The sequence below is a fragment of the Alligator mississippiensis genome, chromosome 3 (assembly GCF_030867095.1).
Source record: "Alligator mississippiensis isolate rAllMis1 chromosome 3, rAllMis1, whole genome shotgun sequence".
Classification (NCBI taxonomy): domain Eukaryota; kingdom Metazoa; phylum Chordata; order Crocodylia; family Alligatoridae; genus Alligator; species Alligator mississippiensis.
The window spans coordinates 238,917,336-238,936,626 of NC_081826.1; the positions used below are offsets into that span (position 1 = coordinate 238,917,336).

The window sequence follows — 19,291 nt, forward strand, 5'->3', positions numbered from 1 at the left end:
TAACTCGGATTCAGCTACAATGGATTCCTGTCATTTGAAGTATCAAAGCAGTCTTGAGTAATATATGGTGTAAGCCTCACTTTGATAACCAGTAACAGTCTGTTCTGGAACACAGAAAAGTGCAACACCATATGTGGATTAGATGAGGGTTTACAGAATGAAGTAGTAGAGGGAATGTATCATAAAGTAGGCTTGTAAAGTCCCCAGAAGTTGATAATATTCAAGACACAGATAAGCAAAGCTTTAAAGAGATTATTGATAAGAAGAATGATGAATGACTCCAGAAAAAAATTGGAGATGGGTGGGAAAGGGGAGGGGGACTCTTCTTAGCAGATAAGTATAGGAGGCTGTTACAAGCAATAGGAAGTGGTATAAACAGAGGCAGCAGGCTGAGAGCACCAGACACAAATACACTTAAGCATTAGGAGTAGCACATAAGAGGAAATGGCCTTGACCTTGAGGCTTAATAGCTGAATGTGGGTTTATACCCTTGACAGAGTCAGGATGAGGCTTCCCAACCCCACTTATTGTTAAAATTAGTTTTTTTTTCACTTATCTTCGTGTCTCAGATTGTAATAAATGTGAAACGTCAAAAATATGTGAAAAGGTTGCCAATTTTCACTTTCAAAAATATTCGAACCAGTTTTAATGTAACTTTAAGGCTGTATAAACTTTCCTAGAACACTTAAACTAAGTTCTTCTTAAACACAAGCATACCCACAGCCCTGTATCTTAATGTGCCTTCCAACCAAAACAGACATTAACTCTTCAGGAATTTTCCTGTGTCTAGGCTACTGTCTATAACTTTTAAGATGGTCTCTTAAAAGGGAGCCAGGGTGACAAGGCAAGTGTGGAGATGCATGGGAACAGATCCCATCTGTTGTTCCTAATATATGGAGATAGTGCTTGCTATTTTGGAAACTTAATTTAGGAATGAAAGAAAAAGGGGCATATTAATTTCTTTTAAAAGTGTTTTTGCTATATAGCAAATAACCACATGGATGCGTGTTCACAAAAATCTCAAGGCCAATATACAGTAACTTCTCCAAAGGATGACTTAAAAATACTAACAATTATGTTTTGCAGTGCTGCTACCTAATAGCCCCAAATAGTTAAGTGTGGCTGTTCTCAAATTATGGCTCTTTAACCTTCTGTTGAAAGGGTACATTAAATAGGAAAAACAAATATTAGAAATGTCCAAAAGTTTATCTTGAATTGAAACATTGCACTTCCATTCTGATTGTCTGGAAAGTCGTCCTTGACTTCTGTGTAGTGAACCTCTCAGGACCATTTATTTAATTTATCACTGTAAAAGCATGTGAAATATGAATTTGGGGGCAGTAAAGTTTTTGTGCAGATCTAAATAATGCAACATTTACAATCTTTTATAAAAATTTAATTTCATTACATTACAAAACAAGGGCATAAAAATGCCTGACAGATCAGCTGGCATGGAATACATATTGCGGACTTGAGTTTAGGTTAGCAGTCTAATTGTTCAGAGCCCATGCTGTATCAGTTCAGCCTGTGTTAGAATCCACTACTCTAGCCTTATATGGGCTAGCACATGTTAGCACATTTCCTAATACAATGCATTAAATCCTAGCCTACATACAATGATTAAGTTTGAAAGGGAGCCTCCTGAAAGCTGAGAAGTCTGTTTGGTTTATTGGCAGTAAACCATTCCTTTTGGAAGTATAATGCAATAAAAGCAGTGGAATCATTGTGAAGACCCAAACTGTTGTGCAGTTGGCAAAGTGCAGTGTATAGGGGTGGGAAGAGTGAAGGATATGACTGTGGATTAGTTTACTCTGTACATGAGGACTAATTTCAGCTCAAGAATTAAGAGAAGTCAGTTGGGGGGCTCCTGTTGTAAGACTATTGGAATAACAGGCAAAGAATAGTCTGCTATAGTGACTGGAATAGGTGTTAAAGATGAAGTCAGAAAGGAAGGCTATTATTTGCATCAAGAGAAGAAAGTGAAGTAAAATTGTAACTGTGGGGACCAAAAAGGAGCAGACATCAAAGTCGTAAAAATAAATGCAGCATTCTAAATGTGATGCCATTTATTGGGGAGGAAGGTGGGACAAGGCAGGGGTGAAGGGGAAATAAGAAGGAAATTGGAAGTAAAAGATGATACCTTCCTGGGAGTGTACGTAAAAACGAGCTTGGCATACTGCCTAAAAATACAGGCGCCAGCCAGTAGAATGTTTAAAAGTGAATGTGGAACTGAGCACTGGCACCTTCCTAAGGATCTTTCTGTATTTTTAAATATTTAGAGACCTTTCATAAGCACCTGGGTTCTCATTTTTGAGCTATACTACTGTGATACATCTTTTTGGTTTTTAAATAAATAAGTTTAAATAAGTGCCCTTTTATTTTTGTAGACCTGAGTTTCCAGAAGATTGCAGTAACAACTACTGGAATATCTATTCATTTCTCTGGAATTCTTCACACTCTACTATCAAATTTTGTATAAACAGGAATTAAACTGATTGGCACTGAATTCCTCTGACTAACCAACTTCTTATTCTTCCTGTTTAGACTTGCAGCACAGTTAGAATTCAAGAGTTTTCAAGATTAGAAAGAGGGCATTTAAAAGTCATAGGTGTTTTCTCAAATTCCTAATAAACCTACAAGTGATAATCGATTTTAAACCCAAAATTAATCTAATCCACAGTCATATCTAAAATATTTTAGGATTATAGACAAGATCCTTACTTTAAACTCCACAGGTTCAGTAGTTACAGGTAATAGTATTACAGGGTCCTAAGTTACAGATAAGGCTTGCTCTTTAAGAGAAATGTCATTATCTAGCTGTCTTTGTACAGTCACTTTTTATTACTGTCCATGCTACTTTATTTCTCATGAAATGATAGCAAATTCTTGGCCCACACAAATTTTTCACCTCTAGTACAACCGTGTGCCAGTTTACTTAAGCATCCAGGCCTGCTAGTACCCAACTGTGCCAGTGGTATTTGTAACAACCTAATTGTTTTTCTAGTGTTTCTATAAGGGGAGTATATACAGGGGATATGCACCCAATCTGTTTGATACTTTTATAACCTTTATCCTGCCAGTTTTCTCCCTCCTTACATGTTGTTCGGTTTTTGTCCCTTCTTTCTAAATTGTGTTATAAGTTCTTTGAAGCAGTAACTTTCTGTTTGTTCATAAAATGTAAGTAGTAGTGATACCTCTTCAGTTATACTGCTTCATTTAGCTGGCAGGTCACTGAAGTCTCCTAAATCTTTCTGGGGCCAAATTAAAGTAAATAAATAAATAAATGTTGGATGTTCCATGGTAAGGAAGCTAAGAACAGGGTTGTCACTTACAAATTGTTGCTTGTAAAAATTTATCCTTTTCATTGGAAAAAATGGGATAACTATAATCCCTTCTTAATTCTTTCTGTTCAGTTATAGATTCATAGATTCATAGATGTTAGGGTCGGAAGGGACCTCAATAGATCATCGAGTCCGACCCCCTGCATAGGCAGGAAAGAGTGCTGGGTTTAGATGACCCCAGCTAGATGCATATCCAACCTCCTCTTGAAGACCCCCAGGGTAGGGGAGAGCACCACCTCCCTTGGGAGCCTGTTCCAGACCTTGGCCACTCGAACTATGAAGAAGTCCTTCCTAATGTCCAATCTAAATCTGCTCTCTGCTAGCTTGTGGCCATTATTTCTTGTAACTCCCGGGGGTGCCTTGGTGAATAAATACTCACCAATTCCCTTCTGTGCCCCCGTGATGAACTTAAAGGCAGCCACAAGGTCGCCTCTCAACCTTCTCTTGCGGGCACATCTCTTATGTGATAGACCCCTATACACTTGCCCATTTGGATGGAATTTGAAGAGTAGATAAAGCTGTTATGTGTCCGATTTCTGTGCTCGAAGACTCTTCTTGTGTTGCTGTCTAAAAGTAGGCATGGGAAGTATTCAGGATCTTATTCTTAAATTATCCCAACTGTCAGGCAGAACTGAGATAGAAATACAAAAGATACTTGGACTTGAGAAACTTGCACGGAGCCTTCTTTCCAGTACCTGTATTAGGCACATGGAGTAGTGAGGGTATATAGCCCTTTGTTCTATTGCAGTAATGGAAACATTGCTGAAGGGAAACCTTTATTGGTTTTTAAAAGATGCTTTTCCTCTGCTTGCCAAGTAGCTATGTATTTGGAAGAACTGAAGCAAACAAGTCTTCCTTAACATTTTTGATGGTTGTTACCTCCTCCCCCATAGAAACTACCTGTGTAACATTTACAGGTTTTCCCTCGCCAACCGCAGGGGCTAGGTTCCGGAAAGTTCCCATGGTTGGCAAAACTAAAAGCTTACAGGAAAAATGGGGTTAGGTGTACTTGAATACTGTACAGTATAGTATAGTGTATAAAATAAGTTTGACTTGCCTTTTAATACATGGAGTGCTCAACCAGGCATAGGTGGCAAGCAGGCCTGCTGTTCCCTGCTGCCTTGCTTTCCTCCCCCACAACCAGGCACGGCAGGGAGCAGAGAAGCCGCACAAGGATGTCCTCGCCCACCACTGCTCACTCCGCATTGCCCTGGCAATGTGCCTGCTGCACATGGGGCTGCACTGAGGGCAGCGACATGGGGCTATGCCCCTCAAACCAGTGGCAGGCACAGAAGGCACATCACCTGGGCAGTGCAGGGTGAGCAGCGGCGGGCGAGGAGATACCCGTGCGGCTTCTCTGCTCCCTTCCATGCTGGGTCACAGGGGAGGGAAGCAGGAAACAGTGGTGAGCGGGCCTGCTGTTCCCTGCCACTGTGGGTAGGGCAGCTCCCAGCCACTGCACACACCTCCAGCAAGGCTGGGGGCCACCTCCGGCTGGGGGAGCACGGGCTGCAGGGTGAGGCGGGGGGAGAGGATGTGGGGGGAAGAAGAGACATGAGCAGGGCCAGGGAGTTGGCGGGCTGATGCGTGGCCACGGAAAACTATGGTTACTCAAAACTGTATACCGTGGTAGCCAAAATGGTATACATAATATTAACCGTGGATACTCAAAGCCATGGTTGGCGAAGGAAACCTGTACTAGTAGACTGCTCTGTGGTCTCTTAGAAGAATGAATAGAATAACTAGTTTTAGTTAAATACAGACATATGTTGAGACCTGCAGTAGATTTCTTGGCACCAAAGTGCATCTTCCTGGTACATTGGTTTTACTTATTTTTAGAAGTGCATATCGGATCAGCACCAATAAAAGAAAAACTGACATTATCAGCAGTCTGCCTTTTTTGACTGGAATGCAGCCTGGCAGCATGGAGAGCAGTGTCGTCTGGCCAGTAAGTCGGGGTGGGGGGAAGCAGCAGGCAGCCTGCCTTTGCACCCCACACAGATCCAGGGGTGCCTCCCCTGGGGGTGCATGTAGTGGCGAGGAGCTGCCTCCCTTCTACAACCCCGAGTGAGCCATCTGTGGCTCCACCCCACCCTGCCTGGGCAGCCCCTTCCCCAGCCCCGTTCCTTTCTGTACTGTGCAGGCCTTAATATGCTCCCCCCACACTCCTTCCCTCCCCCACATCCTTTCTCCCACACCCCCAGACTTATGGCCCGTTACAGCTCTCCAAGCTCCCCAGTTGCATATTGGCTGTTGGATCAGTATTGGCCAATATGACTAGTTAATAATCAGCCATCACTATCAGCTAAAAAAATCTTTATCAGTGCACCCCTACTTATTTTTAGCTATTTATGACAGAAGCAATAAGTGAAAAGCTTTAAGCAGTACTAGAGTAAAATGCAGACTTGACACAGATTTGGTCCCAAACTTCCTCCAAGTACAAAGTAATTGCTTCTCATCAGCTGTAAGAATAACAACAAAGCACCCCCTCCCCCATCCCAAGAGCTTTTTTACATGACAGACTCAGGGCACTTGAGTATTGTAGTATATAGTATTTTGTTGGGGAAAATCTCCTTGTAATCTGTGACCCACTGCATAAATCCCCAGATTTGAGAAACCAAGTGGAGGCCAAAGAATACACAATTCCCTTTCCCACCCCCTTTCCAGAAATGCAAACCAATTGCCTGAGACACAAGAGCTAGCAGCACTCAAGACGGCCCCATGCAACTGATCTTTGTCCTTTCTGTCAAAGATGACTAGGGAACATGTTTAGGACCAAGTCTAACAGACACCATCAATATAAATCTAATAAATAAATACCTCTCCCAAAAAAGGAATTCTGTTCACTACCCTGAAGTATGCAGCAGGTCTGTCCAGTGCTAAATAAGCCCTCTGTTGGTGCCAGCAGCCTCTCAAACTACTACCCAGTTTCCAGCTTTCCATTTCAAGACTAGCTGAAAATAGTTTCTCAATTTTTGCTGCCAACATTTAGGAGCCCTCCTAGACTGGTTCAGGATGGACTGATTTTAAATCAAAGTCGTTTAAATTATGAGGATAATCATGTTTTGCAGTTGTACTTCTAGTTATTTTCCTAAAGGGGTTGGTCTTATTGGCTTGTAACTGCTAATACATTGGTTTGCAACTAAATATAGCCTTTATACTTATGTGTGGTCTGTTGCTAACTAGGTTTGCTAAGTTCTTTTGCTCCATATGTATGCACATTTATTTAAGCAGTTGCATAGCTTATTTATTCAGGTTCTTAATTTCGACATTTGTTAGAAAATGGTGAATGATGTGTTTCTTTACTAGAGGATTTATTGTTTTTACTAATGAATACTCAAACTGCATTGAGGTGGAAATTGGAACTGAATTAATGTATAAAAACACCATTTTAAAATTGTTCTACTTGTATCTAGCCTAATAGTTCTCAACGTTTGTGAACTTAAGACACCTTGTGAAATGAGTGGCATCCAATTTCAAAAACTAATCTGTAGATACCTGTGCTTACCTCCTTGCAGAGGCCTCTAGCAATGGGATGCGGGATCCTCTAGGCAGGAACATGCCTGAGCCTACGTGTACCTGCTTAGTTTACCTCCTTTCCTCCAAAACTTCACTTTTCTCCTGACGCCTCAAGGGCACCCTTCAAAAGATCTGGTAGCACCCTAGTTGCGAATCACTGATATAGCTTATTTAAAGAGTTGTTATAAAGTGCTTTAAAAACTGATACATTGAAGTGTTATGGGCAGTTGACAAATTGAACTTACTGTTTTTGGTCACCACATCCTTCAACTTGTCAGAAATAGATCTCACACTGACATCTTGTTTGTATTCATAGATGGCTGGTTTGCTATTCCCTTCTTTCTCACTGCTTTAACTCTTAATCAGTTAACTTGAACAAAGCAGAGATTTAGTTGACAAGGGTGAAGTTAAGTGGATGCTATCTCTGCAACTGCTGAATTAGCAGGTTGTAAAACAGGTTGGTGTTCCGGTAGTTATTTCCCTTAGGTCAGTGGTGAGCCTATTTTAAAACTTTAGCAGCAACTCTGTGCTGTAAGAATAACTTAATTTTAAATTATTTTACTAATTATAGTAATCTTAGTCTTCATAGATGGTAATTCTGTTTCAGTTTTTAAATAAGGATTTTTTTTAAAGTTTTTAAAAATAGGTAGGAATTTCTATCTGTCTGTCTTCAGGCCGGGACTGAAATGAAAGTGATAATGCAAATCTGACTATTTTCTGTCCACTGAAAGATTTAATTAATTGCCTCACTAATTCTGATAAGCTCCTTCAGAATTTGATAGTATGGACCACCAAAATGTAGAATATAGAACAGTGTCAGTAGAAGACTCGAAAGCTAGATTAGATTTTCCCCTTTGGGTTTGCTCCCAGAGGGTTGACATCGGCAGTTTGTTTGTCTCCCAGCTCTTCATACATGGATCCCACAAAGCTCTTCTTTTTCAATATCTAAATGAAGCCTTTGGGAGAGCTGCTAAGATAGCAAGGCCTGAAGTCTGAGCAGTATGCATGTGGCACTCACATCTGCTCTTCTGAAAGCGCCATCTCCATCCTGGTGGCAATCTCAGGAAAGCTTTAAGAAAAGTAAACTGAAACTTTTAATATGGATAAGATGTAACTTGTGATGAAAGGAAACCCATTCTGATATTTGTCTGTGCTAGCCACGTTAATTCTATTTTGGAATGTTATTTTTTTGTAAATATTTCTATTAAGTAATTTAGTGCCGGAACCATGCCTTCTTTTTAAGCCTGTTGACTAATATACTGAAAAGTGTACGTACACTAGCAGATGCAACATCATGCATGTCTGCAGCCATCTACTTTAATTGGTTTTGGGGATGGATTCCAGTTATTTTTAAGTATAGTTTTAGATAGAAGTGTCTCACTGAGTGTACTGCTTTTGACTTTTTGAAAAAAAATATCTAGCTGGGAAAGCACTTTTAAAAATTGATCAAAAGTTCATGCAACTTCAAAATTGTCACATAATGAACATAACTTGAAAAACTAGTACTCTCAATGTTTTTACTGCTAAATAAGTATTTTGAGGAACTGTAGTTTCTTCTAAATTCTCTGCCAGATCATATATGTTAAGTCTATTTCTTAAAAAAAAAACAACAACACAGAAATACAGACTGGAGAAACTGGCTACATGCAGTTCAAATCCATACAGCATCAAATGCATATAGTAAACTGAAGGAAAATATAATTATTTGTTACAGTAAAATGCATTATAAAAGCATTAGACTGAAAATGTTCAGATAGATAACATTTTAAATTGTGTTTCTCTAGTTTTGTAGATTCTTAGGATTAATTTTCTATAGGGTCAGTAAGGACTCCATAATTTATCTGTTTTATTTTTCTAAGAACTGTGAAACATGGTAAGTTGAGTCAGATACATAACTCAAGGTTTTGTATCTGCTAAATGAACCACGTGCTTGATGATTTCTACTCAATGTACAGATTTCATTCAGTACGACAAGGATGCTCTTTCTGAGTTGAATTAGCTGAGTGGTGTGCAAATATAGTGTAACCTTGCATGCCCAGTAATGAACAGATCTCATCAGCAACTTGAGACCAACACTGGTGATCAGAACATGAATGGTGATTATGTATGTTTCCTGTATGTTTTAAGGGAGAAAAATGGAGAAAAATGCTTCTTATGGCATTTGTATAAATACCATAGTCATGAGGGTTGATCAGCAGTAACGTAACTAGGCCAGGGCAAAAGGGAACACCAGCCCCAGGGTGCTGACTTAGAGCAAGCACCAGGATGGGCCTCTCCCCACCCCAGCTGTCTCCCCATGGCACATACAGCCCTTTCTGGTGGAAGGAGTAGGCTGGAGTGATGTCTCTTCCCCCTGGGACTCTTTACTGTGAGAGAGTCAACCCTGGAGTGGGACAGGCAGGGGGTGAACAGCAGCTGCCTAGCCTGTACGGTTAAAGTAGCAGCTGCTGCTCAAGTGAAGAGAGCCCAGGCAGGCAAGATTCCTCTCTCTTCCCCCTCCTCCCCAGCCCCCTCCCCCTACCCACCTGTACTGTGCAATGGTCAGTATAGTCCCTCACCCACCTACCCACCCCAGGCACTGAAACAGCTGCATGTGTTTTACTCCGTTCACCAGTTTCTATAAGCAAGATAAAATGGATCAATTCAATTAGGATTCCACAAAGGAGCATTTTTTTAAAGTATTTTTCCCATTACTCTTCATGTAGCAGTTTTTCTTCAGCAGATACGAAACCTTGAATTAGGAATCTGGCTCAGTTCTTGGACCTTCAGATGGGCGAAGTCTAAAGCAGGGGTGGCTGACCTGCCATAAACATGTGCCACAGGTAGCATAGGTAGCTTGTGTGTATAGCACACAGCAGATCTGTGAGGAGGCAGGCACCACAACAGCAGATATTTCAGGGAGCTGAAAGCAGAGCAGCAGATCAGGCAGGGAAAGACTATCAGTGGCACTCAGGGAGGCTGCAGGGCATAATTTGTGGCATACCTGTCAAAAAGGTTGCGCCTCCTCCCTTTATCTAAAGAGTTATTATAGTGGAATCCAACAGCAAAATAAGTTTAGCTTCAGAATATAGAACTCACTGTTTTTTTGAGTACTGTGCCATGGTGTTACTTTTGTAGAACAGCACGTTGGAGCATGTATTGCATAACTGTGCTATTCTATTGATCACTTATAATTGATACTTTCTAATCTCCAGTAGAATACAGTACATTCTGTTCTGTGCACAAAATACTAGCCGAGTGTGTTTGAACAAGGAGAGCAAGTTTTATCACATTTAAGTTCTATCGAAAGTGATGTACCAGTAACCGCACAAATCACCTGATCTATGTTAGATAAAAGTATTTGTTTGAGAGGCTTTTAATGCCTAGAAGAGTTTAAATGTGTTTTGATTTTAAGTATTACAATCAATTTATATCACTACATTCTCCTCTCCCTATCTTTCTGTCTGCCTTATTCTCACTCTTTTTTGAAACCTAGTTTTATGTACATTTTCAGTAGGATTGGAATTCACTCAGGAAAGAGTTGTACTGCAGGTTCTTCATGTGTTTGTGTTTTATTCTGAGGTTAATCAATATCAGGTTCTTTGACCTTATTCAGTAAGGCAGGGGTGTCAAAAGCCAGCCAGACCCACAGATCAGCCCCACATGCTGGACCCTGCACAAGTCCTGGAGCAGCCTGAGTGGACAGGGTGTGCGATGCAGTCCTGCTGCAGCTGCTCCCGAGCCATGCTGCATGTAGCCACTGCTTCAGGGCCATGCTGCACATGGTGGCTGCTCTGGGGTCAGACTGCTGGATCTGTCATGGAGCTGACGGGAGCTTGAGCAGACACTGCATGCAGCATGGTCATGGAATGGCTGGAGCAGGCACCATGTGCAGCACATGGGAGGGCCATCCAAGTGGCACGCTGCATGCTTCCCATGGGTCAGCTCCAGGACCCACAGGCAGCATAGGAGGCTGGATCCAGCCCACAGGCATATCTTTGACACACCTGCAGTAGGGCATTTTGGAATGTGCTTAACTTGCAGAGTATTATTAGTCTGACCAAAGTTAACTGGATTACTCTGCTGCTTAACATTTTTTGCCGAATTTGGGGTGTTTACCGGAAATGTAGCATGGTTTGTTTGTTTATATCGTTGTACATTTATTTTTTTTTAGCTTGTCAAAATTCCCAAAGCTGATCTCCCAAATGAAGTGCATAACTTTAACTTCTACTTGTCAAACGTTGGCAAAGATAATCCTCAGGGAAGCTTTGACTGTGTCCAGCAAACGGTCACAAGGTAAGCAGTATTTAAATTTGTGCAGAAAGAAAGTGCTGGGGAGCTTGTGTGGTATAGAACAGAAACTTTAATAAAACAAGTACACTGTTCCTTTCAAACTACAGTAAAAATGCAAACTTTAGAATATCATGGTTTCTTCAAGTGCATAATAACCTATGTTTACCTATAGCTCTTTCATTTTGTTTCCAAAAACTAACCTTTAAGCAGTTTGCCACTTTCATGCCTCTTTAGTGCTATATTAAAAATTAGCTAGGGCTGGGCTTCATTTCTATCCAGGCTAGGATCAGATCCATGGTACAGTCAGGTAGAACTTGATCATAGAGGTGCAGACAGAAGAGCAGCTCCCTGCTGTAACTCACAATGCTTTGCAGGAAGTGTTATGAGTTGCAAGGATCCCCCGGAGCAAACAGAAGTTCAGTGTTTGTTCCAGGGGGAGGGGAATCTAGCTATTGACTGCCAGCCTGCAGCTGGTTTCCCCTAGCAATGACACCCGTGCCTGCCAGGCTGCAAAGTTTTCAGAATGGGAGGGGGGAAAGGGAGCAGCAGGAGCTCATTCTAGGGGTTCAACAGCCATCACTGGAGGGTGGGGTAGGTGTATTAGAGCCACCCCACCTCCTGGCGGGGAGGCCCAATTCACCCACCCCACCCTCCAATGGGGGCGGAAAAACCTCCAGACTGAAATCCCTCCACTCCCTTTCCCCCCTCCCATTCTGAAAACAGCAACAGGCTAGCAAGCAGGCAAACAGAAGTTACAGAAGACACTGTTTTGAAATGTCTCCATCTGACCCCTCATGCAGTGTGGGGTCAGTTTTTCACCCAATCAGCCATTTTTTAAGCTGTCTGCAGCCGGGCACTTGTGTTTAGTCACAGCTATAGACTGCTTTCTGTAGCCAGATCAGGCGAAGATTGTCACTGCTGTCTGCACCCAGAGCTCAGCATGCTATCTTGGTTGGCCTGACCATAATGTCTAGGACTTTTCAAAGAATGGCATTAGCTAGAAATCTTGTCTACTGTTGCATGACTGTTCTGTTCAAGAGCCCCAGTGCAAAATAGCAATGCCATGACATGGTTAAGTTGGATTTGTAATGAGTGTGTGCATTTTTACCCACACAAACTAGCTAGTACCATATTGGCGCACAACTTTATTGTTAATGGGCCTTGGAACCTGGCTTTTTAGGTAGTATAGGTTATTCTGAAACACTGGCTTCCAGCTAATTTATTATAACAATAACCTGATCTTAAAGCTATCCAGCAATGGAGATCCTCAGTGTTAGTTAGCTGTTTTAATAACTCCCCCTATAGACATAGTTAGGCACTTAAGGTTGTCCAAGACACAAGAAGGTATCCTAGCTGACTAGAGGTATGAGCTATCATCTCCCTTCTCCCCCCACTTTCCCGTGGACCTGTTAAGCCATATCAATCCTATGTGAAGACATTCTTATTCAGCATTAAAGTGGCTTTAATTTAACTTAATTTACTTTGCTTTTGAAAGCAAGCTTAATTGAATCAAAACCACTTACTGTTTTAAATTAAGTATCCACTTAAAGCACAGATTGATTGTGCCTTAATCTTCTGTAAAAGTTAATTGGTAAGAATGCTCAGGACCGCTAATGTACAGATGCACTTCAGTATATGCTGAGTCCCAACTTATTGTGTTCTGACTTCCCCATGTACACAAGACCATAACAGATGTCATTTTAATCTGTTGATAGGCAATCAACTTAGGCTGCAGAATTACCTAGCAGTCTCATTTCTCTTCCTATGTCTGATGTTCCACCTCTTAAGTTTCAGGAAGTAGCCAGTGTTATTTTGGAAAAGATAGTATGTCCTGTATAGTTGAGACATAATTAGAATGTTTGTGTCTCAAGGAACTAATTTATATAATCTGAACATGAGGGGCTAAAATGCCAGCAAATAAAGTCTTAGCAAAAATACTGAGCCCTACTGAAGCATGGACGCAGTCTTCAAGGAATTAGTCAACGTGACACAATCTTGATTTTTCAGGTGATGGGATAGAATGGATATTACGTTTCTTGCTCTTCCTCCCCCCCCCCCCTTTCATAGTGCATTTTGGGAGGGTAACATGCTAAAGAACATAAATTAATCAACCTTATACTAAAATGCAGCAGTGGAAATGTTTCCATGCTCCCAGTAGGGTACAATACTAGTTGTGAACTCTTTAATGATGTATTCTACAGTGTTAAATCTGAGCTTGATATAGCTGGCAGAATTCAGAAAAGCTAAAAATAAACTGGTAATTTAAGAAGAAATGTGCTGAATGCTCCTTACCCTTTTTATTTGGAACATTCAGCAGAGAATTGTGGGGTTACTTTTCAGTAAAGCTGCAGGTCAGCTGAACTCCCAGTCCATCTGTAGGTCAGCAGCATAAATTACTAGTTGAAACCATGCTACTTTAAATTATGGTAATTCTTTGAACAGTGTCCCTAACCAGTATGGACAGGCACTTTTGTATAAGGACTGATCAGAAATGGTCAGACTGGGAAGGGAGAAAAATATAGTGAAATTCTGTGGAGAAACTCCCCTCTCTGTTTTTATGTTATTAAAAATGTCTCTAGAGCTCATTGTGCAAATAAGCAGTAGTAGATAGACCATGTGTCATTAATTCATACGTGCAGTATTCATTGATCTCTGAGAGTGATAGAGATGCTGTGAACTTCAAAATTCAGGCTGCATCTGCCCTTGTTCTTTGTGGCTTTTCTATCGCAACTTTTTTTTGTCCCTGGTTGCTACATGCAATATCTAGGCAAACAGATAGGTCAGCTGAACACAGATTCTTCAGTGTGCTGCAGACATGCAAAATAGGCATGGTGAAAAAGAGATGTTTTAATAACTAACCATTTAGAAAAGTTGGCATACGGGTACTAGGTAAAAATCATATCTGAGAATTCAGTTGAATTAACCCTTTTAAAAACCAGAAGAACTGCATGAATTACATATGCGATTTTTTTCCCATTTCTGCTCAACTCATTGAGTGATCCTAACACAATTTGAAAAGTCCTTTTAAATGGTCCCTAAGGCACATGTGTAGTCTGTGCACAGTTTTGGTACCATTATAACTAATTACTTTAGGGGTGTAGTCTTTCCTGAAATAGTTATAAAAGCACAACTCTGATACCCATATAAATTTGCCTTATTCTGGTCTACCACTATTACTATTCCCTTAATGAGGAAGAGGGTTGTACTACTTTTAAATGTAACAATATAGTTAACTTTACAGGTTTTGTGTATCCCTGAAAGCCATTCATTTGAAGCAATATTTAGATATTAGCTAGTTGTTTGTGTTGTAACCTAAGCAATTGAGAAATGCACCCTTTTTGCTAGCAGTATTTAGGCTCTAAATATTATGAATTTGACTAAGTTTCAGTGAAAGCTTAAATTTGAAATAGTATTTTAATCTCTTGAAGTGTTTTCTTTCACTACTTTCATAGTTCTGGAGCTTCGCAGCTCAATTGCTTGGGATTTATTCAAGATAAAATTACAGTGTGCGCAACAAATGACTCCTATCAGATGACAAGAGAACGCATGACCCAGGCAGAAGAGGAATCACGTAATCGAAGTACAAAGGTCATAAAACCTGGTGGTCCATTTGTAGGTATGGTTGTCTTTGCCATTTTAATCTAACAGATGTTTGGAAGTCTGTAACTTTGACAAGTACAAGATTCATAATGGTTAGCATATTTTTGCCTTACAGAAGAGGATCTGAAGCTTTGGTTAGCACATCTTTGCCACCTGTTCACAGTCTCACATTATTCTCCCTGCTCTTCCTTGCCCTTAGCATCCCTCATCTTTATTCACTGGTCCAGGGAATTATTAGCATGGTTACAATGGGCATATCTACACGAGACACTGCGTGGTAGCCTAATAACACTGCACAGTAGCGTGCCGGTCAAAAACTATGGTAATAAGCTACTGTGCAGTGTTATTAAGCTACTGCTTAGTAACCGTTACAAAAAAAACGTGCAACGGTGCTACTGTGTGGTAAAAGTAGTTACTGCACGTTCAGTTAGTACTTCATTAAAGAAGTACTAAACTAAATGCTCAGTAACTAAAATTCATTAATGAATTTGTAGAGGCGCCCAATGAGTACTAAATTTAGTGACATAGCAGATTCAGTGTTTCTTCTCTTTCATGAAAATGCTGACGGGTTCATAGAATTAGTACCTTCCTGAATGTTTGTGGTGTTTTACATGTTTAGATTGAAATGGCTGCAGACTCCATAGGACAATGGTGCATGGAAGTGATTTTCAATCTTGTCTACTGTCTTTCTTAATATTAGTCCAGTCAGCTGTAGGGACTCGCCACAGTAACAGGATCTCAGGCTGTGAATTTTACTGTAAATGGAGATGCAGAATTATTTTCACACCAGTAGACCAGGACTGGCAAGCAGCCTGACTAGACAGACTTGCAAGGGTCTGTTCCTGCTGCCAGACTCTATCCAGAAGTGACCTTTGGAAAGGAAGGGCAGGTTGCCCATGCTAGCATGAACATTCCAGTCCTGTTATACTGCAGTACATTACTTTAGATGTTCTTGCCTATTATAGGGTATCTTAACTAGGTATCTACATCACTTTATGAAATACAAAGTTAAAACTATGTTGGCTTGGCATTGTAATGTCCAGAAAAGTTAATATTATAACTGTGTCTGGTCCTCCTGCACATTCCACGTTTTTTCCACCTGTAGTCCAGGGTGGGCAGTTATTTGGGCTGGAGGGAGTTTTGGTGAACTGTTGCAAAGGGTTGGTGGCAGGTGGACCCAGACTGCAACAGCTCACCAAAACTCCCTAAGTGGCCCTCCAGCCCAAATATGCCCACCCCTGCTGTAGTCTGTCCTGAATAAGCACAGTCTACTTATTTTTCTTATTGTTCCATTTTTAAAAAAAATCTACTTAAAATGAAGATCTTGTGAAGCAACCACTAACTTGAGCTGCATAATTTTCACAAATTGTTCAAGCAGAAATTGAATAGAAAAACTGCTTCGGAGGGACACAGCTGTGGATTTTTTTTGTTTTTGTTTGTTTTTTTTTAATAAGCCAAGATTCATAGCCAGTGTCCAACCCTTTGTTAGGTGCCTTGGGTTGTACTCCCTAATTGAACTTGAAACCAGGACAGATTTAGTTTGTTTTAGGACAGAACAAGATGCTGGTACAGCTAATACTCCTATTACACAGCAAATTTAAGTGTTGCAGCCGGGTTAGGATTTGACTGTGCTCTAACCAGTTAAAAGGACTGCCTTGTGCATACTGTTATACTAAAACTGCAACCATTTATCTGATGAAAGTAATGATTATTTCTAAAACTAGAAGAGCAAGGACCAGTGAATTAGTTTAATTCTAGGAATGGTTAAAAATGGTTGTCTGTACTGCAAAATGGAAATATGTTTTTCCTACAGTCAAAATACCTCATTTTCTATAATAGATGGAGTCATTTTGTGCGAAGTTTTTATTCCAAAGAATGTTTTCCTAGTTTCAAAGCCTGTAACCTGTCTGAAAGAGAGAGGAGGCCAAAGCTTTGGACTCATAACACTGACCGGCTTTATATTTTCCTGACTTGCAAGGATTTAGGTTTGTAGGAATGTTAATCTAGGAAGCATCAACTTTTCTACATCATAGAAACTGAAACGTTAAGTAAAAACCCGTTGCAGTGGACTGTCTTATAGTTGTGTATTTTTAACTAACATTTACTGTCACTAACCTTTTTTCCACCAGAGCCAAAGCAATTGCTACTAATTAGTTAGTTTTATGTAAAGATTAAGTTTTTGGATGAAATAAGGTTCTGATGATGTTTATTTTATAAACCTTGGACTACCTTCATAAACATTTCCATTTGCAAAAACACCTCGTGAATTTACTGAAAAACCATCCTTTTGGTGTAAGGGCCAAATCCACAGAAGTTTTTAAAATGCAGTTGTGTACTCGGGTAGGCAATTTTATATGCCTAGGATGGCATGTTGGAATTAAGAGGTGCTTTCTAGCACAATTATCTGGGTCAATTTCACATGAATTCTTTTCATAAGAAACAAATCTTTCATTTTTGTGGAGCCAGTGATATAGCTCTCTCTCACTTACTCAGCACGAAGTATTTATTTGAATAGTTTTCTTTTCACACAACAGATTTCAGAAGTTTATAATTTGTGTTCCTTTTCATGTAATGATAGTGGCATATATGTAGACTTAGGTTCCATAGGCCTGAATGGAGAATACATTAACCACAGGAAGGCCTTGGTTTCATAATCTAAACTGTATTCCCATTTTAAAAACCTCTCTAACATTAGCATACTTACAACTTTTCTAAGCTTATAAATTAAGAAAAATTTTGAATATGTCACTACATAAGCAAACCAGTACCTCTCACCTTCCTTAATATCATTTTGTTCCCAATTTCATATTCAATTTCTTGATGAGTTCTTAATTCCCCCCTATTTAGAATAAATAGCTCTTATATGTATAAAATTCTATGTTGCATTCAACTTTAGAAGATGATGTTTATCCATCATGCTAGAACTACTTAAAATGTGCTCGTGTGTGTTTAATCCTGCATTTAGGTAAAAGAGTACAGATTCGAAAAGCACCACAGAGTATTTTAGATGCCGCTCCTGAAAGGAAGAGGTCAACCCCCATGAACCCTGCAAATACAATACGAAAAACTCATGTAAACAACACTGTTTCTCAGCGACCGTATAGGGACAGGGTGATTCATTTACTGGCACTGAAAACCTACAAGAAACCAGAGCTACTTGCTCGCTTACAAAGAGATGGTGTGAATCAAAAAGACAAGAACTCCCTTGCAGCTATACTTCAACAGGTAAGACTTACTCAGATGCCCTTCCTGTTCTTTCTGTTCCTACTGCTGTTTTTCTTAACATAATTCAAGAATGTTGCTGCCATATTTAAATTTTAAGTGGGTGCTCACTGCAGTTCAGAAGTGGGCACATTTTATTGATATTGCCTCTTTGATGCCATATTCTCTGAAGATGTAGCCTGTATTTGTAATTATTAAAATTTAATTATAAGTTTTAAGGAGTTTGTAGTAGTCTGTAAGAGAAAAAAATGACAACTTCAGAAACCCTCTGAAGCATTAAGGAATACTTGTATAGATTTTTTGTAGCTTTTATTTTTTGTGCTGTGTTCTTTTCCTTAGAAATTTCATGTTATTTCAAGATGTTCATAGCGGTTCACACTAATTCATAAAGGAATGTGTTTACTAACCCATTGTTGTGTATCGAGAAAGGGACTGATTGGAATTGGCAATTTATACAGATTTGTATCTCATTACTTAAACAAATATAATACACTGTGAAGGAGGTTACATACCAGCCTTAAGTCTGTTACCAGATATTTACTTTACTTAACTGTCGCAGACCTGGGATTTTTTTCAGTGTCACAGTAAATGAAAATACAGGTGTTCATTTTTACATTAGAGCAGTTTGCTCTTTGCTCAATATGGATATATATATTTGAGAAGAAAATGCTGTCCCTTTTGTAGATGGAAACGTTGTTATAATGGATGAAAATGCGTAGTACGTAGAGTAATATTACGCAGTGTATACATATGCACACTGATCCTGAAAGTGATGAGGTAAACTGACTTTCTCCATTGCGCTGTTCAGACACTGCTTGAGCTGTCATGGGTAGCTTGCAGTGTCAGTCTCTTGAGTAAATTACAGCTCTCCTCCAAGGCCGTCACTTATTCCTTGTTTAACTCTTATTGGCAAACCCTTAATTCACTGGCACTGTCCATGAGCTGTAACTTCTTAGAATTATAATTCTTAGGAGAAAGTAGGAGCTTATCATACCTGACCAAAATTATCCTTAAGTGTGTGTTGTAAAACTATAGGAGTACTTTTTGATTTTGGAGTCAAGGGTCTGAGTTCTCATTTCACATCCCATTAGAGATGTTCTGAGAAAATGTCTTCTAGTATTCCTCTGTGCCTGTTGCCTCCCAGCTGGCTTCCCAAGTTAGTGACACAAGCTTTATTTTATTCATCTGTCTATGCCTGAAAGGCTTTAATTAGTCTTGTTATGGTTGAATCGATTCTTTATATTAAATTTGCATGAAATTCTGTAGCTTCTGACCCTATAGCTGTTAGTACATTGTCTTTATTCTGTCTTCTATAAAAACCACTTTTAAGCATTTTT

The 19,291-nt window shown here is 39.9% G+C and overlaps 1 protein-coding gene across 2 annotated transcripts in view; it reads left to right on the plus strand.

The window, feature by feature from the left end:
* The window catches only part of ELL2 (elongation factor for RNA polymerase II 2), a 63,194-nt gene that overhangs the window by 23,421 nt on the left and 20,482 nt on the right, over positions 1-19,291 (plus strand). For both annotated transcript variants that reach the window (XM_059725008.1, XM_006275592.4), the window contains exons 3-5: positions 11,014-11,135; positions 14,585-14,748; positions 17,698-17,957. In XM_059725008.1, coding sequence (XP_059580991.1) covers positions 11,014-11,135; positions 14,585-14,748; positions 17,698-17,957 — 546 coding nt within the window. The remainder of the gene's footprint in view (positions 1-11,013; positions 11,136-14,584; positions 14,749-17,697; positions 17,958-19,291) is intronic.